This window comes from Mus caroli, unplaced genomic scaffold (genome assembly GCF_978045245.1).
Source record: "Mus caroli unplaced genomic scaffold, Mus_caroli_1 scaffold_18, whole genome shotgun sequence".
NCBI classification, from domain to species: domain Eukaryota; kingdom Metazoa; phylum Chordata; class Mammalia; order Rodentia; family Muridae; genus Mus; species Mus caroli.
Window position 1 is genome coordinate 61600777 of NW_028227273.1, and position 20000 is coordinate 61620776.

Here is a 20000-nt window from a genome sequence, read left to right on the forward strand (position 1 = left end):
CTGTGAAGGACTGGCCTTTTGTGTTTGTGTTGAATGTGAACATTTCATTCTAGACACTATCAGCTGTTACTGACAGCGATCTTCTGGCTCTGGATTACTAGTCACTTCCACCTTTGTAAATTGAGACCTATAGTCTTTGTAAGTCTGACATTAATTTTGTGTTAACTTCCCTCTCTATCCTGTATAGTTGGAGTTCATGATGAGAAGTAAGGCAAGGAGAAGAGAGAGATTGCCTTTCTTGGAGCCACTTAAGAGTGCCTAGAAACCAGGGGCAAGAGGCTAAGCTGGTCAGGGTTCAGTTCCCAGCACCCACATTGGGATTCACAGCCATTTATGGCTCTAGTTTCAGAGGATCTGATGCCCTCTTTGGGGCCTTTGAAGGTACCAGGTACACATGTGATACACGTACCTAGATGCAGACAAAAATATTCATATACATAAATAAAATAAATATTTTTAAAATTAAAATAAAATTAAACTAAAAATAAAATTAAATATTAACCCATATAACATGTTCTAAAATTCAGCTTCACACTGCCTTTAATCTCAGCATACACACACACACACACACACACACACACACACACACACACATATATATATATATATATATATATATAAATAAATATATATAAATGAACTGTGTTATTAGCTAGGAGTGGTACTGCATGCTTTAACTCCAACACTCAGGACAGGGCAGGTGGATCTCTGAATTCAAGGTCAGCCAGGTCTACAGAGGGAGTTTGAGGATAGCCAGGGCTACATTGAGAAACCCTTCGAAAAATCAAAATTTTAATATACAATATTTTCCTTTTCCCTTCTCTTCTGAAAGTCTAGAAATCTGTGGAACAGGACCTCTAAAACTGGCCCTCAGGATAATTGGAGTTTTATTCAACTATAGCTGGGCTTACCTGTTTTCTTGCATGTGGTTGTTTCACACTGTGGTAACAACAGAAGAATGAATTATTTTGAGAGATTATTTGTGCTCCTTTATAGGAAAAGTTATCCCAGCAGTCTTTACTGTGTCCATACCAACCAGTGTTTGGTTTGATTTGATTTTCACTGTATGTTACTTAAACATTTTAAATTCCTTAATCTTTCTGGGCAGATTTAGCAGTTATGATGTAACCTGTATGTACACTATCTGTATATTTGCTGGCATCCTTTACAGAGAAGAGGAAAACAGTTCTGCTTTCTCATATTCCCAGTGTTGCTGGCCTGCCTATTGCTTTCTGAAGGAAAAGCACTGGAATTCTAGTTGATGGGGTTGTAAGCAGACCCAGCTTGGCTTCTGGTCTTCCTGGCTACAAGATCTTTGATGGCCCATGCTCCCTCCAGGGAGGAAGACAGAACTTGAGTGTTAGTTCAGATTCCCTTCACTCATCTGGTTTTAGGGAAGATAGAGCATGTAGTACTGCAGAGTCTGAGGTGCAATGGAGCCCAACTTGTACTCTGTGTGTGTGTGTGTGTGTGGTAGGGGTGGGGAGTTATGTACAAACCAAGAAAGGATTAATCCAATAAAGGATTAAGGCTTCTAAGAGAGCTACCTTGGCACACAAGCCACTGGCCTGGCTCCAGGCAGTGCAGTCTGGCTCAAGTTATAAGTGCTGTTCTCACCAGCTGCAAGAGCCAGTCAGATAGAAAAGTAATCCCATTTGTGCTTCCCCATTGACACAGATTGCACAATTAAGCAGTGCTGTCGTCATAAATGTGAAGTAGCCACTGCTCTAGAATTAGGAGAGGAATGGGCCCTCTCATACTCATGTTGTAGAACAAACACTATTTCAGAAGAGATGACCTAGGACAGGGGAAGGTGCTGCAACTAGATTTTAATGCCAGAATATAGGTTTAATTTTTTCTTTCCTTTTTGATATTGTATTACATCATTTCTCCTTTGTCTTTCTCCCTCTAGTTCCTCCCATGTACCTCTCCTTGCTCTCTTTCACAGTAATGGCCTTTTAAAAATTGATTGTTTAGATACATATATTTAATATACACACATATATATTCTACTCAATATGTGTAAAGTTACTTTTATGTTTTTGGGTTTTTTTTTTTTTTTTTTTTTTTTTTTGGTTTTTTTTCGAGACAGGGTTTCTCTGTGTAGCCTTGGCTGTCCTGGAACTCACTCTGTAGACCAGGCTGGCCTCGAACTCAGAAATCCGCCTGCCTCTGCCTCCCGAGTGCTGGGATTAAAGGCGTGGGCCACCACGCCCGGCTTACTTTTATGTTTTTAAGGTGACCAATTGGTGCCCTTTTCCCTGGAGAAGATTATTTCTTAGTTACCTGTAGTTCTTTGTGTAGGTTTGAGGCTTCACGCCCTCCTCTCCCCCATCCCCATTAGCCTGTCTTTTGTTATAGTTCAGCTCATGTTTAGGCTGTCATGTTGGTGAGACTTTATAGGTATCACTTCTGACATTACCAGGAGAGTCTAACAGCAAGCTCCCTGGTGCTCTAGCTCTTAGAATCTCTTTGCCACCTCTTCCACAATGTTCCATGAGCTTTAAGTACAGAAGAAGTGTTTTGTAGGTATATCCCATTGGGAGTGGGCTCCATAAGTCTGCATTTCAGTTGGTTGGTATTTTTAGTTTTGAAATGGTCTGTGTTGCAAAGAGAAGTTTCCTTGATGAGGATTGAAGACTGCACTCATTGGTAGGGATAAAACAATGTTTAGAATGTAGTGAGGGATTAGGCTCTTTTAGTCAGCTTCTCCTCCTAATCTATGACTTCACCTAGCCCTGGGTAGTTGGCTCTTAATACCAAGCATGCTCTCCCTCTTGTTGAGCACGATTATAGAGCTATTGATTGTCACCAAGATATGTGTGCTGTGCCTGTCAGTCCTGTGTTCATAGAGTTGTAGCTGCATGGGACTGTTGCTTGCTTCCCTCCTTTGGAAGCTCACAAGGTGCCTTCTAGACCAGGGAAAGCTAGTTCTCAAAAAGGAGTCGTTCAAGTCAGTTCCAGTTCAGCCGCCTCTGAGCCCTGTATCTGAAGACAGAAATAGGGATTTATCTTCTACCTTTAGGCATAGCAATAACATGCATGCATGTTTGGGAGTCTCTTAAACAACTCTAATGAACAGCTCAAAAGAGTTACACGGTGTTGGGAGTTTTTGTTAGGCAGTCTTTGTCTCTAGGAGGGATGAGAAAATTTCATTTAAAGTATGTATGTATGTTTATAGGTTTAAAAAAAAAACCTGATTCCTTATGACTTTTTTAGACATTTTTACTGTTGTCATCCTTGCCTGTATTTTTCTCTGCCTTCCCTCCCTAAGTTTGCCCTGTCCCCAGTATGCACACCCTGATCAGATCACTTATACTTTGTTTCTCACCACTCTGTTTCCTCAAACCCTTACCCTGGTAAGGATCCCCTTTTTTTTCCTGTTTTTGCAGTTACTCCAGTATATGTACTCACATCTGAAGATTTGGAGTTAGGAACCTCCAGTGAAACAAAAGATAAGACGTTTGTCTTTCTGGATCTGGGTTACTCCACTCAGTATGAACTTTGGTAGTTTTATTCAAATCTTTTTCATTTTTCTCAATTTATTTTGCCAATTATCAGTGTCCCTTACTTCTTTCTTTTTGTTCCTGGGGAGATTGTGTCACTGCCTTAAATGCTTTATTCAAGTACTTTCACTTGTAGAAAGGGTTATTTTATGTTTCTCTGTCTGTCTTCCATATCTTAAGGATATATGTAAATTTGAATGTATTTTTCCCTATGGGCCTTGGGCTAGCCACATTGGCCAGAAGGAAACAAGTTTAAGCTATGTTTGTTCAGGTCTCTTCTTTTACCCCAAGCTTCAAATGTGAATTGTGCTTCAGATTTTGCCTATAATGATGTCCAAGTCTCCTTGAGAACAGATGGCCAATTACCACAAATTGTCTCAGTTCTGATTTATTTGGAGTGAAAATATTTGGAGATAGCACTACTAGAAATCTGGCTGGAGCCTTAGCACATGAGCCATGTGACATTTAGGCCCATGTGTACTGAGGGCAGGCCTGTTGAAGGATGGAGTAGTGTACTGTCAGCCAAGGTAAAAGAAGAAGCTCATAGTTACTGCTCCTGGGCTTGAGGAGGCCACTCTGGATCAGAACATACCAAGTCCACACCACTCCACACCATCTCTAGTTAACTTGTGTTGTCATGGGTTTCATGGTGAAGATGATGATGCCACTGTCTGACCTATGAGGTTGCTGTGAAGATTAATTAAGCTAATATAGGTCAAGTCTATAATGCAGAGCATAAAGTATCATCAACCCTAGAAGTGAAGACATTTTCTAGGCTCTAGGGGTAATTCATTTAACCAGCTAACCAGCACTCATAACTGTTCCTTACCTCTGACATTTTGCTGCCTATGTGTTGTAATATCAAGAAAGATGTAAGTCTAAAGGAATAGAGCAGAAATTGAGGAGTCACTGGGCTCCAGGGGGACTAAGGCTGGAACCTGATCTGGTATAAAATGTGGCTGGTCTCAACCTACTAAACTTGTTGGCAGTGGTCATAATGGACAACTATTGTACCCATTGGGATATATACATCAGCTGTTTCTAAAATAATCTTACAGCAATGTTAAGGAGCAAGGTGGCATCAAGGATGTCCTTGAGAAGATGGCACACTGTATCAGAAGTTGATGAACTTTGGGGAATACGTGTGTACATGTGCAAGTATGTTTATTGTGATAGTACATATATATTCCTACTAATTCTCAGGTTAAGTACTTGCCACTCAGACATAAGGACTATAGTTTAGATCTTCAGAAACTGAATGTCTGATGAGCACAGTGGCCACACGGGCAAGTTGGCTAGCAAGACTTGCCTAATGAGTGAGCTCTAGGCTTGAGCGAGAGAGTTTTGTGGGTGGTTTTTTTTTGTTTTTGTTTTTGTTTTTTTTTTGTCTCAAAGAAGTTAGATGGAACCATAATTGATGGCAATTTTCAAGTTAGCCAAGGATCTCCACATGCAGGCAAATGTATACACTTGCCTACACACATCGAAAAATACGTACCCAGTACAAACACTCCTGTGTGTGAAAATGGGGAAACCCTTTTCACATGGACTCAGGCCAAAGGAAGCACTCACTAGTTTTGTGAAACTGCTAATGCCCCAAGAGCTGTTGCTGTTGCTGTTGAAAAATGCTTTTTTTTTTTTTTGGGGGGGGGGGGGAAGGAGAACTACTCTATTATCTGTATGTTATTATATAGTTACTTCTTTTTTTTTTTTAAAGATTTATTTATTTTACTTATATGAGTACACCGTAGCTGTCTTCAGACACACCAGAAGAGGGCATCAGATCCCATGACAGATGGTTGTGAGCCACCGTGTGGTTGCCGGAATTTGAACTCAGGACCTCTGGAAGAGCAGTCATGCACTTAACCACTGAGCCATCTCACAAGCCCATATAGTTACTTCTTAATGACCATCTGTCTCAAAACTATACAATAAGTGTAACCTCTCAGATTGAGAACCATTGGAGGCACCACACACTTCCCCTGTTGTGATATTTGCCTTTTATTACAGTAACAACAAGGTGTTAAGCTTTAGAAATTACTGCACCACTGAAAGGAATATACTAGAGCCTAACAAAAGACCAGTTGCTTTGTGTTACTAGTGTTTGCAGTGACCCTCTCACTTGCATGATGTCCTTGGGACACCTTGGTATTAGCACCACACTGTCCATCCTTGCTTCATCTTTCCCTTTATTTCTATAAACTCAAAACAGGTTATTACAGGATTTCTTCTGGAACAGATTTAGAATCAGGGTGTTCACTGGGGTCATGAGCATTTAAAGTTGAAAACAATATGTGGAATTTTTTAACAGTTTCCCTTGACCATTTTCTAATTTCTTATCTTAGTAAATGGGGGCTTCTGGCCCTTGCTACTAACAGGTCAGAAATGAAAGTGGAAGGGGGGTAACTTTTTTTTTAACCCCCTAAGTTGGCTTTAACAGTTGCCTTAACTGTCAGATTCTTAGCCACCATTCTGTTTGTTCCTCATAAATGCTGCTGTCTCTCTTGCCTAGATCAGTGCCTCCGTTGTCACTGTACTGATGAGACCTGTCTCTGCTTACCTCACCATGGAGTACATCCTTGTTATCAGTATAGTATCTTCTCTCCTGTCCATGGCTGGAGCAGCAGCCTCCCCACCTTTTTTTTTTTCAAGAAAAAATTTTAATGGTATTGATTAAAGGGTTGCTTAGTCAACTTAGAATATCTTGTCAATTGCTAAGCCGCAGGCTGCCATGTAGTTCCAGTGAGACACAGATAGGTACCACACTGTCCATATGAGTGCTGCTTTTTCAAAGCTGTGAGACTGAGCCCCACAGTAAAAGAATGAGAATGTGAAAGAGTGAGAATGGCTTCTTCAAGACTTGCTTCAAGATTCAAGTTGTTATGTGTGCACAGGTGCTGGGTAGGAGGTTGGCACCTGTCTCTGTTACTCTGTGTGTGTGCTTTTAGCAGAGATAGCAAGTAAAAGTTCTGAAGGTAACAAGGTTGGCAGTAGTGATATTGTGGAGCATAGATAGTTGAGGCCTAGTAAGGATGACATTAAAGGGAGAATTCACCAAGGGACTAAATAGGTTACCCCCATGCTGATAAGGAGAATCACTAGGACTCATTTCCTTGCTCCAGGGGCAGATAAGACGTTCTTGTTCATTTTCCTCTTGATTAATTGACATTTTTATTTTGTTTCTGTTTGAGGGTGGGAGGTCACTGCAATGGGGGTGGATTTTTTAATTCCCAGAGCATTCATTTCCCATGGTTGTCTGTCTCTTTGCTCTACAGCTTGCCTGCCCCTGCCTTGCCAACCACTTACTCACTTGACCTATGGTCAGCATATAGCATCAGAAGGAGCAGGAGGGTGTATATGTATGTTCCATGTTGGCATTGAACTTATGATCTTGCCTCAGCCTCTCAAGTTTTGAGATTACAGGCACGTCCTAAGCTTTCTAGGTGAAACCTGATTGTGGTAACCAAACTGGAGGTCTATTGAAGGCACTCTGCCTGCCTGCCTGCCTGCCTGTCTATCTGTCTGTCTGTCTGCCTTCCCAGTTTAAAGGAAAGAAACTAGCATAATCCATGATACTAGCTAGATTAATGCAGTATTTATCTCTTCTCTTGGGGGTTGCTTTTCACAGGCTGCCTGGCTCGTCTTTATCATTACCACCATCAGATTTATATGAAGTAGATGCACATTTAGTTCCAACTCTTGGTACCCCTTCACCATCTCTAGTGCTTTGTCAAAGAGACACCAGGTCAAGGTTTTATATCCATGAAGCCTTTCCTTATCCCACTTACTCTTTTTGAATTAGGGATCCAGAGTGAGAAAGGTTACTACTCCTTCAGCTATGCTTTATTTATAAACCTTAGTTTGTTTCAATGGGATAATTGGATAGACAAGTATGAATTTATTTATTTATTTATTTAGGTCTTGTCTAGTCTTTTCTTTTCTCTTCTTTTTCTTTTCTTTTCTTTTCGTTTCGTTTTTCGAGACAGGGTTTCTCCGTGTAGCCCTGGCTGCCCTGGAACTCACTTTGTAGACCAGGCTGGCCTCGAACTCAGAAATCCGCCTGCCTCTGCCTCCTGAGTGCTGGGATCAAAGGTGTGCGCGCCACCACGCCCAGCTATGAATATTTTTTTTTTAATGAGTACAATACCTTTTCATGAGATTTCTTTTCGTAGTAAACATGTATTGTTTGAATATTTACCTTGAAAATGTTTGTATTAACTTCACATTAACTGTGAAGCTGTTTAAAAGCAACGTGCATAGGCCTTATCTTAATGCTCTTTCTTGTGTAGCCCTGGCCTAAATAGAAGTATTGATTTGATTTTTGTGCTGTATAAGCAAGAGCTTACATTATCTTATCCCATCACACAACCACCATCCTCTAAAGGTCTGTAGGGAAAAGGGCCATGCAAGTTTATGAAACATAGCTTTAGTATACCTTCTCCCTTGTGACTCTGTAGTTTCCAGTGGGTTCGCTTGCTCCTGATCATCTCTTACTTTGTGCTCTGCCCCGGTTATTGACAGGTATACCTATCTTCTGTACTAGATGGTCACTTTTTATGGTGGTCCTGGGATTGTATATACTAGGCATGCACTCTACCACTGAGATATATCCACTCAGTCCTCTTCTTATTTTATTTTGAAACACAATCTGACTGAGCTGTTCATATAGGTCTTAAACCTGACAAAACCACCTTTCTCAGCCTCCAGAGTAACTGGGATTACTGCCCCTCATCACCAAGCCCAGATAGATGGCTAGTCTTAGAAGAGATAATTACTAGGGCTCTTTTAGTTGGAGAGTGGAATAGTAACTCTCCTAGCCATCCTGACCAGTTAATACCAGTGGAGCCCAATCTTTGGAATCTGCAGCCAGGGTTACTCATTTCTAGTTTGGCTTATGTGCTATCTGGTCTTTGATGGGATTTTTTTCTTTCTGTTTAGAGTGCCTGGTGAAGAATGTGATGGGATCACTAGCATGTCTACGGAGAGCGGCCCTGGGACAAGATTGAGAAATCTGCCAGTAATGGGGGATGGACTAGAAACCTCACAAATGTCTACAACGCAGGCCCAGGCCCAACCCCAGCCAGCAAATGCAGCCAGCACCAATCCTCCACCTCCAGAGACCTCCAACCCTAACAAGCCCAAGAGACAGACAAACCAACTGCAATATCTGCTCAGAGTGGTGCTCAAGACACTATGGAAACACCAGTTTGCGTGGCCTTTCCAGCAGCCCGTGGATGCCGTCAAGCTGAACCTCCCTGTGAGTAGCCATCTGGACAGGGCCTCTGGCTTCCACTACCTTCAGTCTCTTCTAGTAAAGGCAGATTCTGCAGAAGGGTAAAGTTGGGTTTGGAGTCATTGAACTCTAATCACCAGTGTCCACAGTGGCCTTTCAGTATGTTGTTGTTATAGACTTGAAAATTAAACAGGAAAGAAAGAGCCGGGCGGTGGTGGCACACACCTTTAATCCCAGCACTTGGGAGGCAGAGGCAGGTGGATTTCTGAGTTCGAGGCCAGCCTGGTCTACAGAGTGAGTTTCAGGACCAAAAAACAGGAAAGAAGAAGCTAACTGGCTTAGACATTAACTTATTTCTTAGTTAATTGGTGCCCCAGGTAATATTGTATAGAAAAAGTTTAAAACAGGATGAGCTGATGTCAGAACCCCAACTAGTATTTCAAACCTTTTCCTTAGCTGTGGTTGATCAGCCTGTACAGAGATTACTGCAGCAGCAATCACTTGAAGCACCACCAAAGCACTCCCTAACTTGGAAAGACTATCTCCTAGGGAGCAAGTGCACACAGGCTCTGGGGTTTGAAGGGCACTGCTACTGTCCCCTGGGGATCTCCCCTTCAATATACTTGGTCGTCTTCTCTCTTTCTTGGGGAATGTCCCATTTGTACATATCCCGAGCAGACAGCTCTACAATCTGAACCTCAGTGAATGGTTAGAACAAGTGCTTTTATAGTTCTCTTCAAAAGCCAAGGCTGTGTTTCTAAGTTACTCTGTGGTATGTATTAAGTTCCATGCCCTTTTGGCAAATGTGTTATGTGGTAGTAGCTGTTATCCAGGTTTGGTCTGTGAGGGCTAGAACTCTTTCATGTGTACTTAGTTGGTGGCCTAGCTTCTAATAGGTGTTCACGTTCTTCAAACTGTGATAACCCACTCTGACCTGTCTTGAAAATTATTGACCACTAAATATATGTCTTTTGGTCTTAGAAGAAGAGACAAGACATCTAGGTTGTGAACTTGATAGAAAAAGGTGTGTGTGGGGGGAGGTAGTGCCCACCATTGACTAAGATAAGCAATATAAGCAGCCGCCAGTGGGGGCCTGCAGGTCACTTGGGAGGCCTGCTTGAGATGAATGGCAATAGTCTATAGCATCTACTTCTACAGGGGAAAAGGTAACTTTTTTTTTTTTTCTTTTTGCTATGAAGAGACACTATGGCCAAGGCAACTTATAAAATAAAGTATTTAATTGGGGGACTTGCTTACAGTTTCAGAGTATTGGGTTAGTCCATGCACATCATAACGGGGGTCTGTTGGCAAGCAGGTATGGCGTTGGAACAGTAGCTAAGAGTTTATATTCTGATCAGCAGAGAGAATGAAACTTCCCCAGGCCTGGTGTATATACTTTTGAAACCTCAAAGCCCTCCTCTAGTGACACTTTTTCTAACAAGGCCACACTTTCTAATCCTTCCTAAACAGTCTGCTAACTAGGGACCAGACATTTCTGTATATGAGCCTATGGCAGCTATTCTCAGTAGACAGTAGCACTCTAGGTCAAGTAGGATAGAAGGAGTTGGGAGTGGAAGGCAGGTTTCCAAACTTTTATGAGAAGAGAGGCAAGGAGATCTCTTACTGAAGAGACCAAATAATCACCAGCAAACAGTAGTCCCCAGGTTTGTACGTCAGAGAACATGAAGTCAAAATGATGAGAGTTACACACTATCTATCATCCTGCTGGCTGTTAGAAGACCAAGAAACTTGGCTTTGAGGGAAAAGTACGTCCAGGCTAGAATAGAGGAATAGTTTGTTATAAAAAAGATTTAATAGGTGCAGAGGCACCGAGGCATTAAGGGGCAGAGACCAACCAATGCAGGAGATTACTAGGGGACTCAGGTGAGGCCACGGGAACATACTAGAATTCCTAAGGGATTCAAGTGAGGTTATTAGAATATGCTGGTGAGTAAGTATATGGTAGGTGATGCATGTCTGTCAAGTGCAGAGGCTGGAACTCCTGAAGGTGAGCCTGAATTTCCCTCTTTTGGATGATATGAATCCAACCTTTCTTCTAATTTTATCACATTTAGCAGCCTTTTAAAAATAAAAGTCCTGGTGGTGGCGCACGCCTTTAATCCCAGCACTTGGGAGGCAGAGGCAGGCGGATTTCTTGAGTTTGAGGCCAGCCTAGTCTACAAAGTGAGTTCCAGGACAGCCAGGGCTACACAGAGAAACCCTGTCTCAAGGAAAAAAATAAAAAATAAAAATAAAGGGACAGGTCCTAGGCTGCCCTTGGACCAGACTTGCCCAGGTCTGGTCCTTTTGCTGTATACCCTCCTAACTTTTGAATTGCAAGGTGTGTATCTCCACTGATGTCTTCAAAGAAAGGTTGCTGAACAAGAGTGATCCGAAAGCCCTTAATTTGAAAGGGGGTGGGGGGGCTAATCAGCTAGTGGTATAAGAGCTTATACTTTTTCAGGAACTATTAGAAAGCCACCTTCCAGGCCTCCCTTTTGCATTCTCTGGGGCCTTATGTCTTCACATGCAGTTTGGCCTCTTGTCCTACCTTAAACCCATTGCCTTAGCTCCCAACAGTCTTTTATCCCATTGCTCTTCAGCAGTTAATGTTGTCCTGTTTTTGAGCCACTTGAAACACTGTTCTCAGAGAATTTTGTCCACAGAATAAAAATATTTGGGTTTCCATAGGCCTTCGTTTGTGTTTAGCTCTCTTAGGAGGGGAGGAGGAGACAGCAGAAATAAGTTCGAGTGTGGTTTTCAGTTGCCCTTTGGCCTGGGTGCACAGATGCAGCCTTCACCAGAGCAAGGCGTCTGCATGGGCCTTCTCTTGCATACACAGTAGTGGCCCTTTCTTTCTGGCTGTCAGCACATCTTAAAACCTCGTTGCCCACTTTAATTTTGGAACATATCTTCATGCTCTCCTCTGTCCCTCTATCCGCAAGAACTGCTTTCTTATACGTTGTGTGCCTTCCCTGATACTTAGGAGGAAGGGATGTTTTAACGCCCCCAAAGAGAAGGGGAGCTTACAAGGCTCCACCCCTACCTGAGGAGATAGTGATAACTGGCTGCTGAGAAAAGGGGAGTCAGTGTTGTTTGGGGGTGTGTCTACTGGGAAGCTGCTGATGCTCCTAACCGTCTCACCCATGCGCATACAGGCACCACCAATTTGACTCAGTAAGGAGGCCTAGATGAGGGGATTGGGGGATGAGGGCAGATTTTGATCAAAATACATTGTGCATACACTAAATTATCTTTTTTGTTTTATGTAAAAAGAAAATATTTATTTTCCCCCTTGTAAATACAACCTGTTAGCATGTGAATTTCCATCTAGCACTTAGGGATCTGTCCTTTCTTTACTTACTTTACAGTCAGTTCCTCACTGACACCACGGGAAGGTCTTTGGCTGTGGAGTTAAGTAACACTGGCCTTTGATTTCTCTGCTCCTCAGGATTACTATAAGATTATTAAAACACCCATGGATATGGGAACAATAAAGAAGCGCTTGGAAAACAACTATTACTGGAATGCTCAGGAATGTATCCAGGACTTCAACACTATGTTTACAAATTGTTACATCTATAACAAGGTGAGATGTTGGGGTGCAGAGGTCCAGTTTCCCTGCTTGGGAAGGAGGGGGAGTAAAAATAGGGATACTTCTAAGGAGCCTTAAGGACAGGGTTGCTGGGATAGCTGGGCTGTGGACGTATGATAGCAAGAGACTCCCAGAAGTAGGATAACGGGACCTATAATTGTGCATAGGATTGGGTGTTTCTTTTGTGGGGAGGAGGGCATTGTTATCCTTGTTAGCCTAAAGCATCTGCCTCGAGTACCCTTGGGGTTTTTTATTTTAGTTCTTGAGCATGTCTAGTAGAGAACATATGAGGACAGATAGCACCAAGTGGTCCTTTGGGATGGTGTAAATTTTCAGGTAAAAGAGGCTGCACAACTTAGAGTTTTGCAGAGGTGTGCTCAGGCACAAACCTTGATGTGAGAGGGTACAGTGGGGCTAGCTGCAGACCCCAGCTGTTCTGTGGGTCACAGTCTCCTGGAACTGTGGACATGGCCATAAAATCCAGTGTCCTCCTGGTCTTACATATAGACCCACGGGCCACTTCCTAACCCCGTAGCCAAACCTTTCGGCTCGGCTGTGCCATGAAGCCAGATCATTTGTTTACAGTTCAGACCACAGATGTGATTAAAACCAACCCTTTCAAATAGAACGACTCTGGAGGGAGACACTATACAGAACTCAGCTTTTGACCTCTGCTCGTGTAGTGGGTAAAATTGCCCAGAAGAGATGGGTAGGTGAGTTTCTTGAAGTTTACTGTGTTTTGTAAAGCCTTAGTTCTCACCACTTAGGTGGAAATTAAAATGTACAGACTAGGCCCTCAGTTTAGAGCTGAACGGGGACAGCATGTTCTGGACATGGTGACAGAGTGGGGATTCATAAGGCAATGTGATAAGGGCTTTGTTCAAACCTCACTGAGCTGCCATTGGGGTACATTAGGGAGCACTGTTGGAACCCTAAAAAGTATTCATCACCAGAAAAAATGCTGTGTAATTTGAGTAGTTCTAGTGAATTCATTTGAGTTGTATCTGAAGAAATCCCAAAGTAAAGGAGGGCCTCCCGTTAGGAAATTAAGCTGGTAGGTACATAAGGCACAAGGATGGTTTCTTGGAGCTTAAAACTGAAAGGAGATTCAGGTGGATAGGTCTTCTTAGGAATACCAAATAGCATAACCATTATGGCCCCTGGAGTCCAGATCTTGTTTAGGAATACCTGGTAGCATAAAGATTGTAGCCCCCTGGAGTCCATATCATGAAAGGAGCCTGGGTACAATGCTCCATGTATTGGAGCATGGGGGTGGCCTTGGTGTCCCATCCACAGAGATGGGAAGAAAAGGCCTTCCAGCTCTACCCCACCTGTTTCCTCATCCAGCCTGGAGATGACATCGTCTTAATGGCAGAAGCTCTGGAGAAGCTCTTCTTGCAAAAAATCAATGAACTGCCTACAGAAGAAACTGAGATCATGATAGTCCAGGCAAAAGGAAGAGGACGAGGGAGGAAAGAAACAGGTAGTTGTGTTTCTCCTCATCTTTGCCTATTTTCCAAGTTTAGCAGAGTGCTAGGGATTACAGGGAGTTAGGTGGTGACAGCAAATATTTCACTGCTGTTATTTGAACAGAGTGGACTTTAATATTTATTATCTATGCTCCTAGGAAGTCCCACGGATCTGAAGTTTCCCCTTGGCAAAAGTCACTGGGCCCTGAGTAGTTGATAACTTCGGTATAAAAGAAAGCATGGCTTTGACATTTGATTCTTCACCTTTGGTGCTGTAGATGTTTCTTGCTTTTCTCTCAATTTTATTTTTTATTATTTATTTTATGGTGCTAAACCTCAAATCCAGCAAGTATTTCACCATTGAGCTTCATACCCCTGACCCTGCTTTTCCATTTTAGAATAAAGAAATTATTCTGACAGAAGCCGTTGTAACTAGTTTCCCAATCTTTAAGGTTTACTATCTAAATTCCCTTAATGCACTGTGCCAGTCATGTTTGCCTCTGGTGCTTACTCATGTAAAGCCAATTACTAACTTCTTCCTGCCTCCCAGTTTCCAACTTTACTACTGCTAACAAACTCAAGCAGCCATCTGGCAAAGTTGCTGTTAACTTTACAATTCTGAGCTGCAAAAGGGTGACAGTTTTCAGGTTGCTTCTGGTTGTTAGTTATTTGCTTCTTTTAAGACATGCTTTTAGCCTGGCCTCCCACCTTGCTCTAAAGTGGCAAAGGCACAGGGGCCCGCTGAATCCAGAGTAGCTTTTGGAATTACCAAAGAAAGACAGTCATTCACATGTATGTTCCCACTCCCTTCTCCTCTCCCCCTCCCTTCCACTCTCCTCTGCCCATCCTTCCTTCTTTTTCCTTCCCTCTCCTTCCCTTTGTTAATTCAGACTCAAAGCCTTCATGCCTCTTGAGTCTTGTTATTACAGATCTTCACTACTACTCAAAACTTTTGGCAGGAACATGGATTAAATCGCATTCCTTATCCATAACATGTAGAGCCTACTCCTCACTTTCTGGGACTAACAGTTTTGATGATTTGACTGCAGCAGGTACAGGAATCTCAGGCTAGAAAGAAAATTGGGAAACTCAGTAGAACCTCCCCCTTCCTCCTCATATGATTCCTGGAAAGCACTCTAGGACAGCCTACAGATAGATAATGCTTTTGCTTTCCTGTCTGCCTACCTCTCTCCCTCCTTCCTTCCTGAGGTAGAATTTTTTATTGACATAGCCCAAGCTGGTCCTAAAACCTTAATCCTTGCACCTTGGCCTCCTCACTGCTGAGATTGCAGGCTTTAAAGACTTCCTGTCATTCCATCTGCATGCAAATCATAGTACAGGATACGGTCCCTGGTCCACCTGCTCACATTTGGGCTGTAGTTATAACCCTTTGTTTTTAATTTCTGATTTGGTGTGCCATGTGACTACTTTGTGTTGGAAGTTACAATACAGCTACAGGGAAACAACCTGGGTAGTCACAGATGGCTACAATTGTCCACTAGTCCCTAGTGGCTCTGAGGGTTGAAATCATCAAGCTTTTCAGAAACCTTGCAAGGCTGACTGCTGCCGGATCCTGCCAAAAGCACTCTGAAGGACGTGAGGACAGCTGCCTGGATCCCCCAGCAACATGTTTCTGATTCCATGTGCAGCACTGGTGCTGACACAGTGTATAGGTTTCCCACTCTGTTAGCCTGCGCTGCCCTTCTTATCTCAGTCTGTATCTGAGTGAGGAGTTGCCACCAGGACACCTCAGGAAATGCTACCACTTCCCTCTCAACCCTGGGGACACAGGCATAAGTTTGGTGCACAGTGATACCTGAAGTGTTCCAGATGGTCCTCACACTAAACAAATGTAGTACACACATATGTATGGGTGTCTTGTCAGGGTGTGCTAACATATCTTTTAAATTTCCTATCTTTTATGATTGGTAGGGACAGCAAAGCCTGGTGTATCCACGGTACCAAACACAACTCAAGCATCAGCTTCTCCGCAGACCCAGACGCCTCAGCAGAACCCTCCTCCACCTGTGCAGGCCACAACTCACCCCTTTCCTGCTGTCACCCCAGACCTCATTGCCCAGCCTCCTGTCATGACAATGGTGCCCCCTCAGCCACTTCAGACTCCTTCACCGGTACCCCCCCCAGCCACCACCCCCACCTGCTCCAGTTCCACAGCCTGTGCAGAGTCACCCGCCCATCATTGCGACCACCCCCCAGCCTGTGAAGGTGAGCATCCCGGGCCCTGGTGGATTGCTGCCACCAGAGACGGACTTGCAGGCTCTCTTAGTTGTTTCTTCTATGGGCTGTGTGGTTCAAGGCCCAGGTAGTAAGCAGTAAACCTCTTCAGCAGGTTCTGTGGCCTCTAAGAGAGTAAATACTCTATTGGGTTTTGTGCTTTTCTCCTGTTGCTGGCTGGTTCTAGTCCAGCTGTGGAAAACAGTGGTGTGACAGGGTCTCAGTGCAGTTATACCTTTGGGCCTGTCCTGAGTATTGGGATCCTGGTCAGGGCTTGGTTTCAGAGGTGATCCTGAAGGGCAGCTGTACCAGCCAGAGCCTCTGATTGAGACTTTTGTGCCTGTGCTCATGGCAGACAAAGAAAGGGGTGAAGAGGAAAGCAGATACCACCACCCCCACCACCATCGACCCCATTCATGAGCCACCCTCACTGGCCCCAGAGCCCAAGACCGCCAAGCTGGGTCCTCGGCGGGAGAGCAGCAGACCTGTGAAGCCTCCAAAGAAGGATGTACCAGACTCACAGCAACACCCAGGGCCAGAGAAGAGCAGCAAGATCTCTGAGCAGCTAAAGTGCTGCAGTGGCATCCTCAAGGAGATGTTTGCCAAGAAACATGCTGCCTATGCCTGGCCTTTCTACAAGCCTGTGGATGTGGAGGCACTGGGTCTGCATGACTACTGTGACATCATTAAACATCCCATGGACATGAGCACAATCAAGGTTAGCTACCAGGTCCCTGGGATGATGGTCAGAGACAGGATTTCTCCTAGACTAATCCAGTAGCATTATGGGCGCCCCCTGCAGGTTCATTGTTGAAATAAGTGAACAGTAGACTAGTATACTTGGTTTCAGGTGACGATTCTGCCCATTTCCTTGGTGTAAGGAGATGGGAGATGCTTACTCAGGCTCTCCAATGCCCCTGTACTTCTTTGCACCTGGCAGATGATCTAGGAGACTCTGGGTCCTCTGGGCTCAGTGTGATTGGAAAGAAAGGCTTTGCTGTTTCATCTGTAGAAGACACAGCACTATCCACCAACATCATCACCATTTATAATTTTCCTCCTGGAAGTAGAATAACATTGCTCAAACAGGAGATTCTTTTCCGTACAAGCACATGCAAGATCAGAACTTGCCTTATTTTCTCATCAGTTCTGGCATAATCCCTTCTGGGATTCTGTGTGTTCAGTTTCCCTTTAGACGCTGTACTGACCTCAGTAGGGTAAGCCTGCTTCTAAAATAATTTCTAAGCCCCAAGACTTGGCAGCTATATCTCCGTATCTGTCTCATGCCGAGAACCGGAGTGATAGCCTGTTCTTTTTTGTCCCCATAATCCATACTCTAGTCTGGATTAAACTGAGAGCCACTAAGAGGCTACCTTGTTTCCCATCAATAATGTATTACACACATACACACACACACACAAGGCAGGAACAGAAATGTCTAACTAAGGCCTACTTTGTATTTGCAGTCTAAACTAGAGTCCCGAGAGTACAGAGATGCCCAGGAATTTGGTGCTGATGTCCGATTGATGTTCTCCAACTGCTACAAGTACAACCCCCCTGACCATGAAGTGGTAGCCATGGCTCGAAAACTCCAGGTGAGGCTCCAGGGTCAGGCTGGATCTTGCCTTGTCAGGTAGTTATTCTGTCACCTCACTCATCATAATGCAGTGAGGCTTGGAGGAAATTTTGTTTTTGTTGTTTGTTTGTTTGTTTGTTTTTGAACAGGGTCTCTCTTATGTAGGCCTAGCTGTTCTGGAACTCTTAACATAGATCAGGCTGGCATTAAACTAGCCCTGCTCAGCTCCTCTGAGCATATGTAACTTAACTAATGCATACATACGTTTTAAGTTAGGATCATTAACTTAAATGTGAGTGGCTGGTTCTGCCTGTTTGTGTCCCCCCATCCCCTACTCCCCACCCTGCCCCTTCAGCAACCTGGAGGAGACTTATTTTATTTTTTTAAGACTTACTTATTATTTATTTTTATATGTAAGTACACTCTAGCTGTCTTTAGACACACCAGCAGAGGGCGCCAGATCTCGTTAGAGATGGTTGTGAGCCACCACATAGTCACTGCGATTTGAACTCAGTCGGTGCTCTTACTCCCTGAGCCATCTTACCAGCCTAGCTTTTATTTTAAAGAAAAGTACATACCAGAATTTACAGAGATCTATAAGGTGCAAGTGCTCTTAACCATTGAGCCATCTCTATAATGCCCAGACCTGCCTTTAAAGGAAACATAAGATTTTAACCCCCAGCCATTTCTTCATTAGTTCATGGGTTGCTACCGTTCTCAGGTCAGGGGTCTGCTGAGCAACCTGCTACTAAGAAGCACAGGTAAGTTAGCTGTAGGTCAGGCTTCCTGGGTCTGCTTACATAGCAGTCTCTAGGTGTTTCCAGGGCAGAGATTTGCAGAGCTGTTGGTGACCCGTTGGTCTTTGTCATTAGAACTTTGGTGATTCCCTGCCTCCATACTATTTTGTTAGCTTTGCTAATGTGTCACATGATAGCATCTTTTCTCCTTCAGTTCAGAGAACATGTCAGATTCAAGGGTAGCTTGGTAGGATTGACTGTTCTCTGATAGTGTTGATCTGGCTCTTAAAATTCAAATGCACGATCAAACTATTGGGAATTTGCGCTTAGTTGGTTGATTTTGTTTGTTTTACACTTATTTGTATGGGCGGTTTGACTGTGAGATGTCTGGTGCTTATGGAGTCTTAAAAGATGGTAGCACGCCGGGCGTGGTGGTGTACGCCTTTAATCCCAGCACTCGGGAGGTAGAGGCAGGCGGATTTCTGAGTTCAAGGCCAGCCTGGTCTACAGAGTGAGTTCCAGGACAGCCCAGGCTACACAGAGAAACCCTGTCTCGAAAAACCAAAAAAAAAAAAAAGATGGTAGCAGATCTCTATACTGGAGTTGTAAGTTTCCAGTTTCCTTAATGGTGCTAGGGACAGAACCTGAATCTCCTGCAAGAACATCTAGTGCCATTTGTTTGGTTTTGTTTGTTTGGATGGTTTTTGTGTGTGATTGTTGGTTTTTTGTTTTTGGTGGGTGTTTTTTTGTTTTGTTTTGTTTTTGTTTTTCGAGACAGGGTTTCTCTGTGTAGCCCTGGCTGTCCTGGAACTCACTCTGTAGACAAGGCTGGCCTCGAACTCAGAAATCCACCTGCCTCTGCCTCCCAAGTGCTGGGATTAAAGGCGTGTGCCATCACACACGTGTTTTGTTTGTTTGTTTGTTTTTTTAAATCTTCCTTAGTTTTGGTTTTTTCTGACTTGTACTTGTCTCTTAGCATTCCCTCTCCAGTTTGGCAGCCCCTTCGCCATTTATGTTTGCTTTCACTAGTCTTTATGTGGAATTAAGGCTTTTAAATTTTGCTACAATTTTTTTAAGATATATTTTATTTATTAGTTAATGTATTTGAACTATACTGTTGTCTATCTCTGGCTAGTTCTACCTCTACATTCTGAATGCCGGAATTAAAGATAGTCTACACTATCAGCTGACTGCAGTTTTTAAACAGGACCATCAAGTGGCAGTGTGCTTTCAGACTTTGGTCTTAGGACCCCCTCCTTTTGCTCACAGTTTCTTAGAACCTAGGGTAGTGTTTGGCCATTTTTGTCCCTGTTATAGAACCTGTAAAGTTCAATTCAGTTTCCTGCCAGCAAGGAAAAATACTATCTTGAGGAGTTCATATTAAAGAAGGGAAAGAAAACCCACTGTGTCTAGTGCCCCCACCCCCAAATCTAATTTTCTCCCTGCCCTGACGCCTTGCCACTACTTCCTCTGTACAGTCTCCACTCTGAAGGGGAAGGGTTTGCTTTTATATTTTGGTGTCTTGTTTAAACGTTTTCTTTTGTATACCTTTCTCCTCTTAGTGGGTGAATCTGTTCAAGCATACCATTTTTATTATGATGATCACCAAGCTATCTGCTACTTAGCAGCCTACAGAGATGAGTTCTTCA

The 20000-nt window shown here is 43.4% G+C and overlaps 1 protein-coding gene across 1 annotated transcript in view; it reads left to right on the plus strand.

Moving 5' to 3' along the window:
* The window catches only part of Brd4 (bromodomain containing 4), an 82399-nt gene that overhangs the window by 41615 nt on the left and 20784 nt on the right, over positions 1 to 20000 (plus strand). The window contains 7 exon segments of the mRNA XM_021186439.3: positions 8445 to 8763; positions 12191 to 12328; positions 13682 to 13817; positions 15736 to 15938; positions 15940 to 16029; positions 16394 to 16756; positions 17505 to 17633. Coding sequence (XP_021042098.1) covers positions 8479 to 8763; positions 12191 to 12328; positions 13682 to 13817; positions 15736 to 15938; positions 15940 to 16029; positions 16394 to 16756; positions 17505 to 17633 — 1344 coding nt within the window. The 5' untranslated portion in view covers positions 8445 to 8478.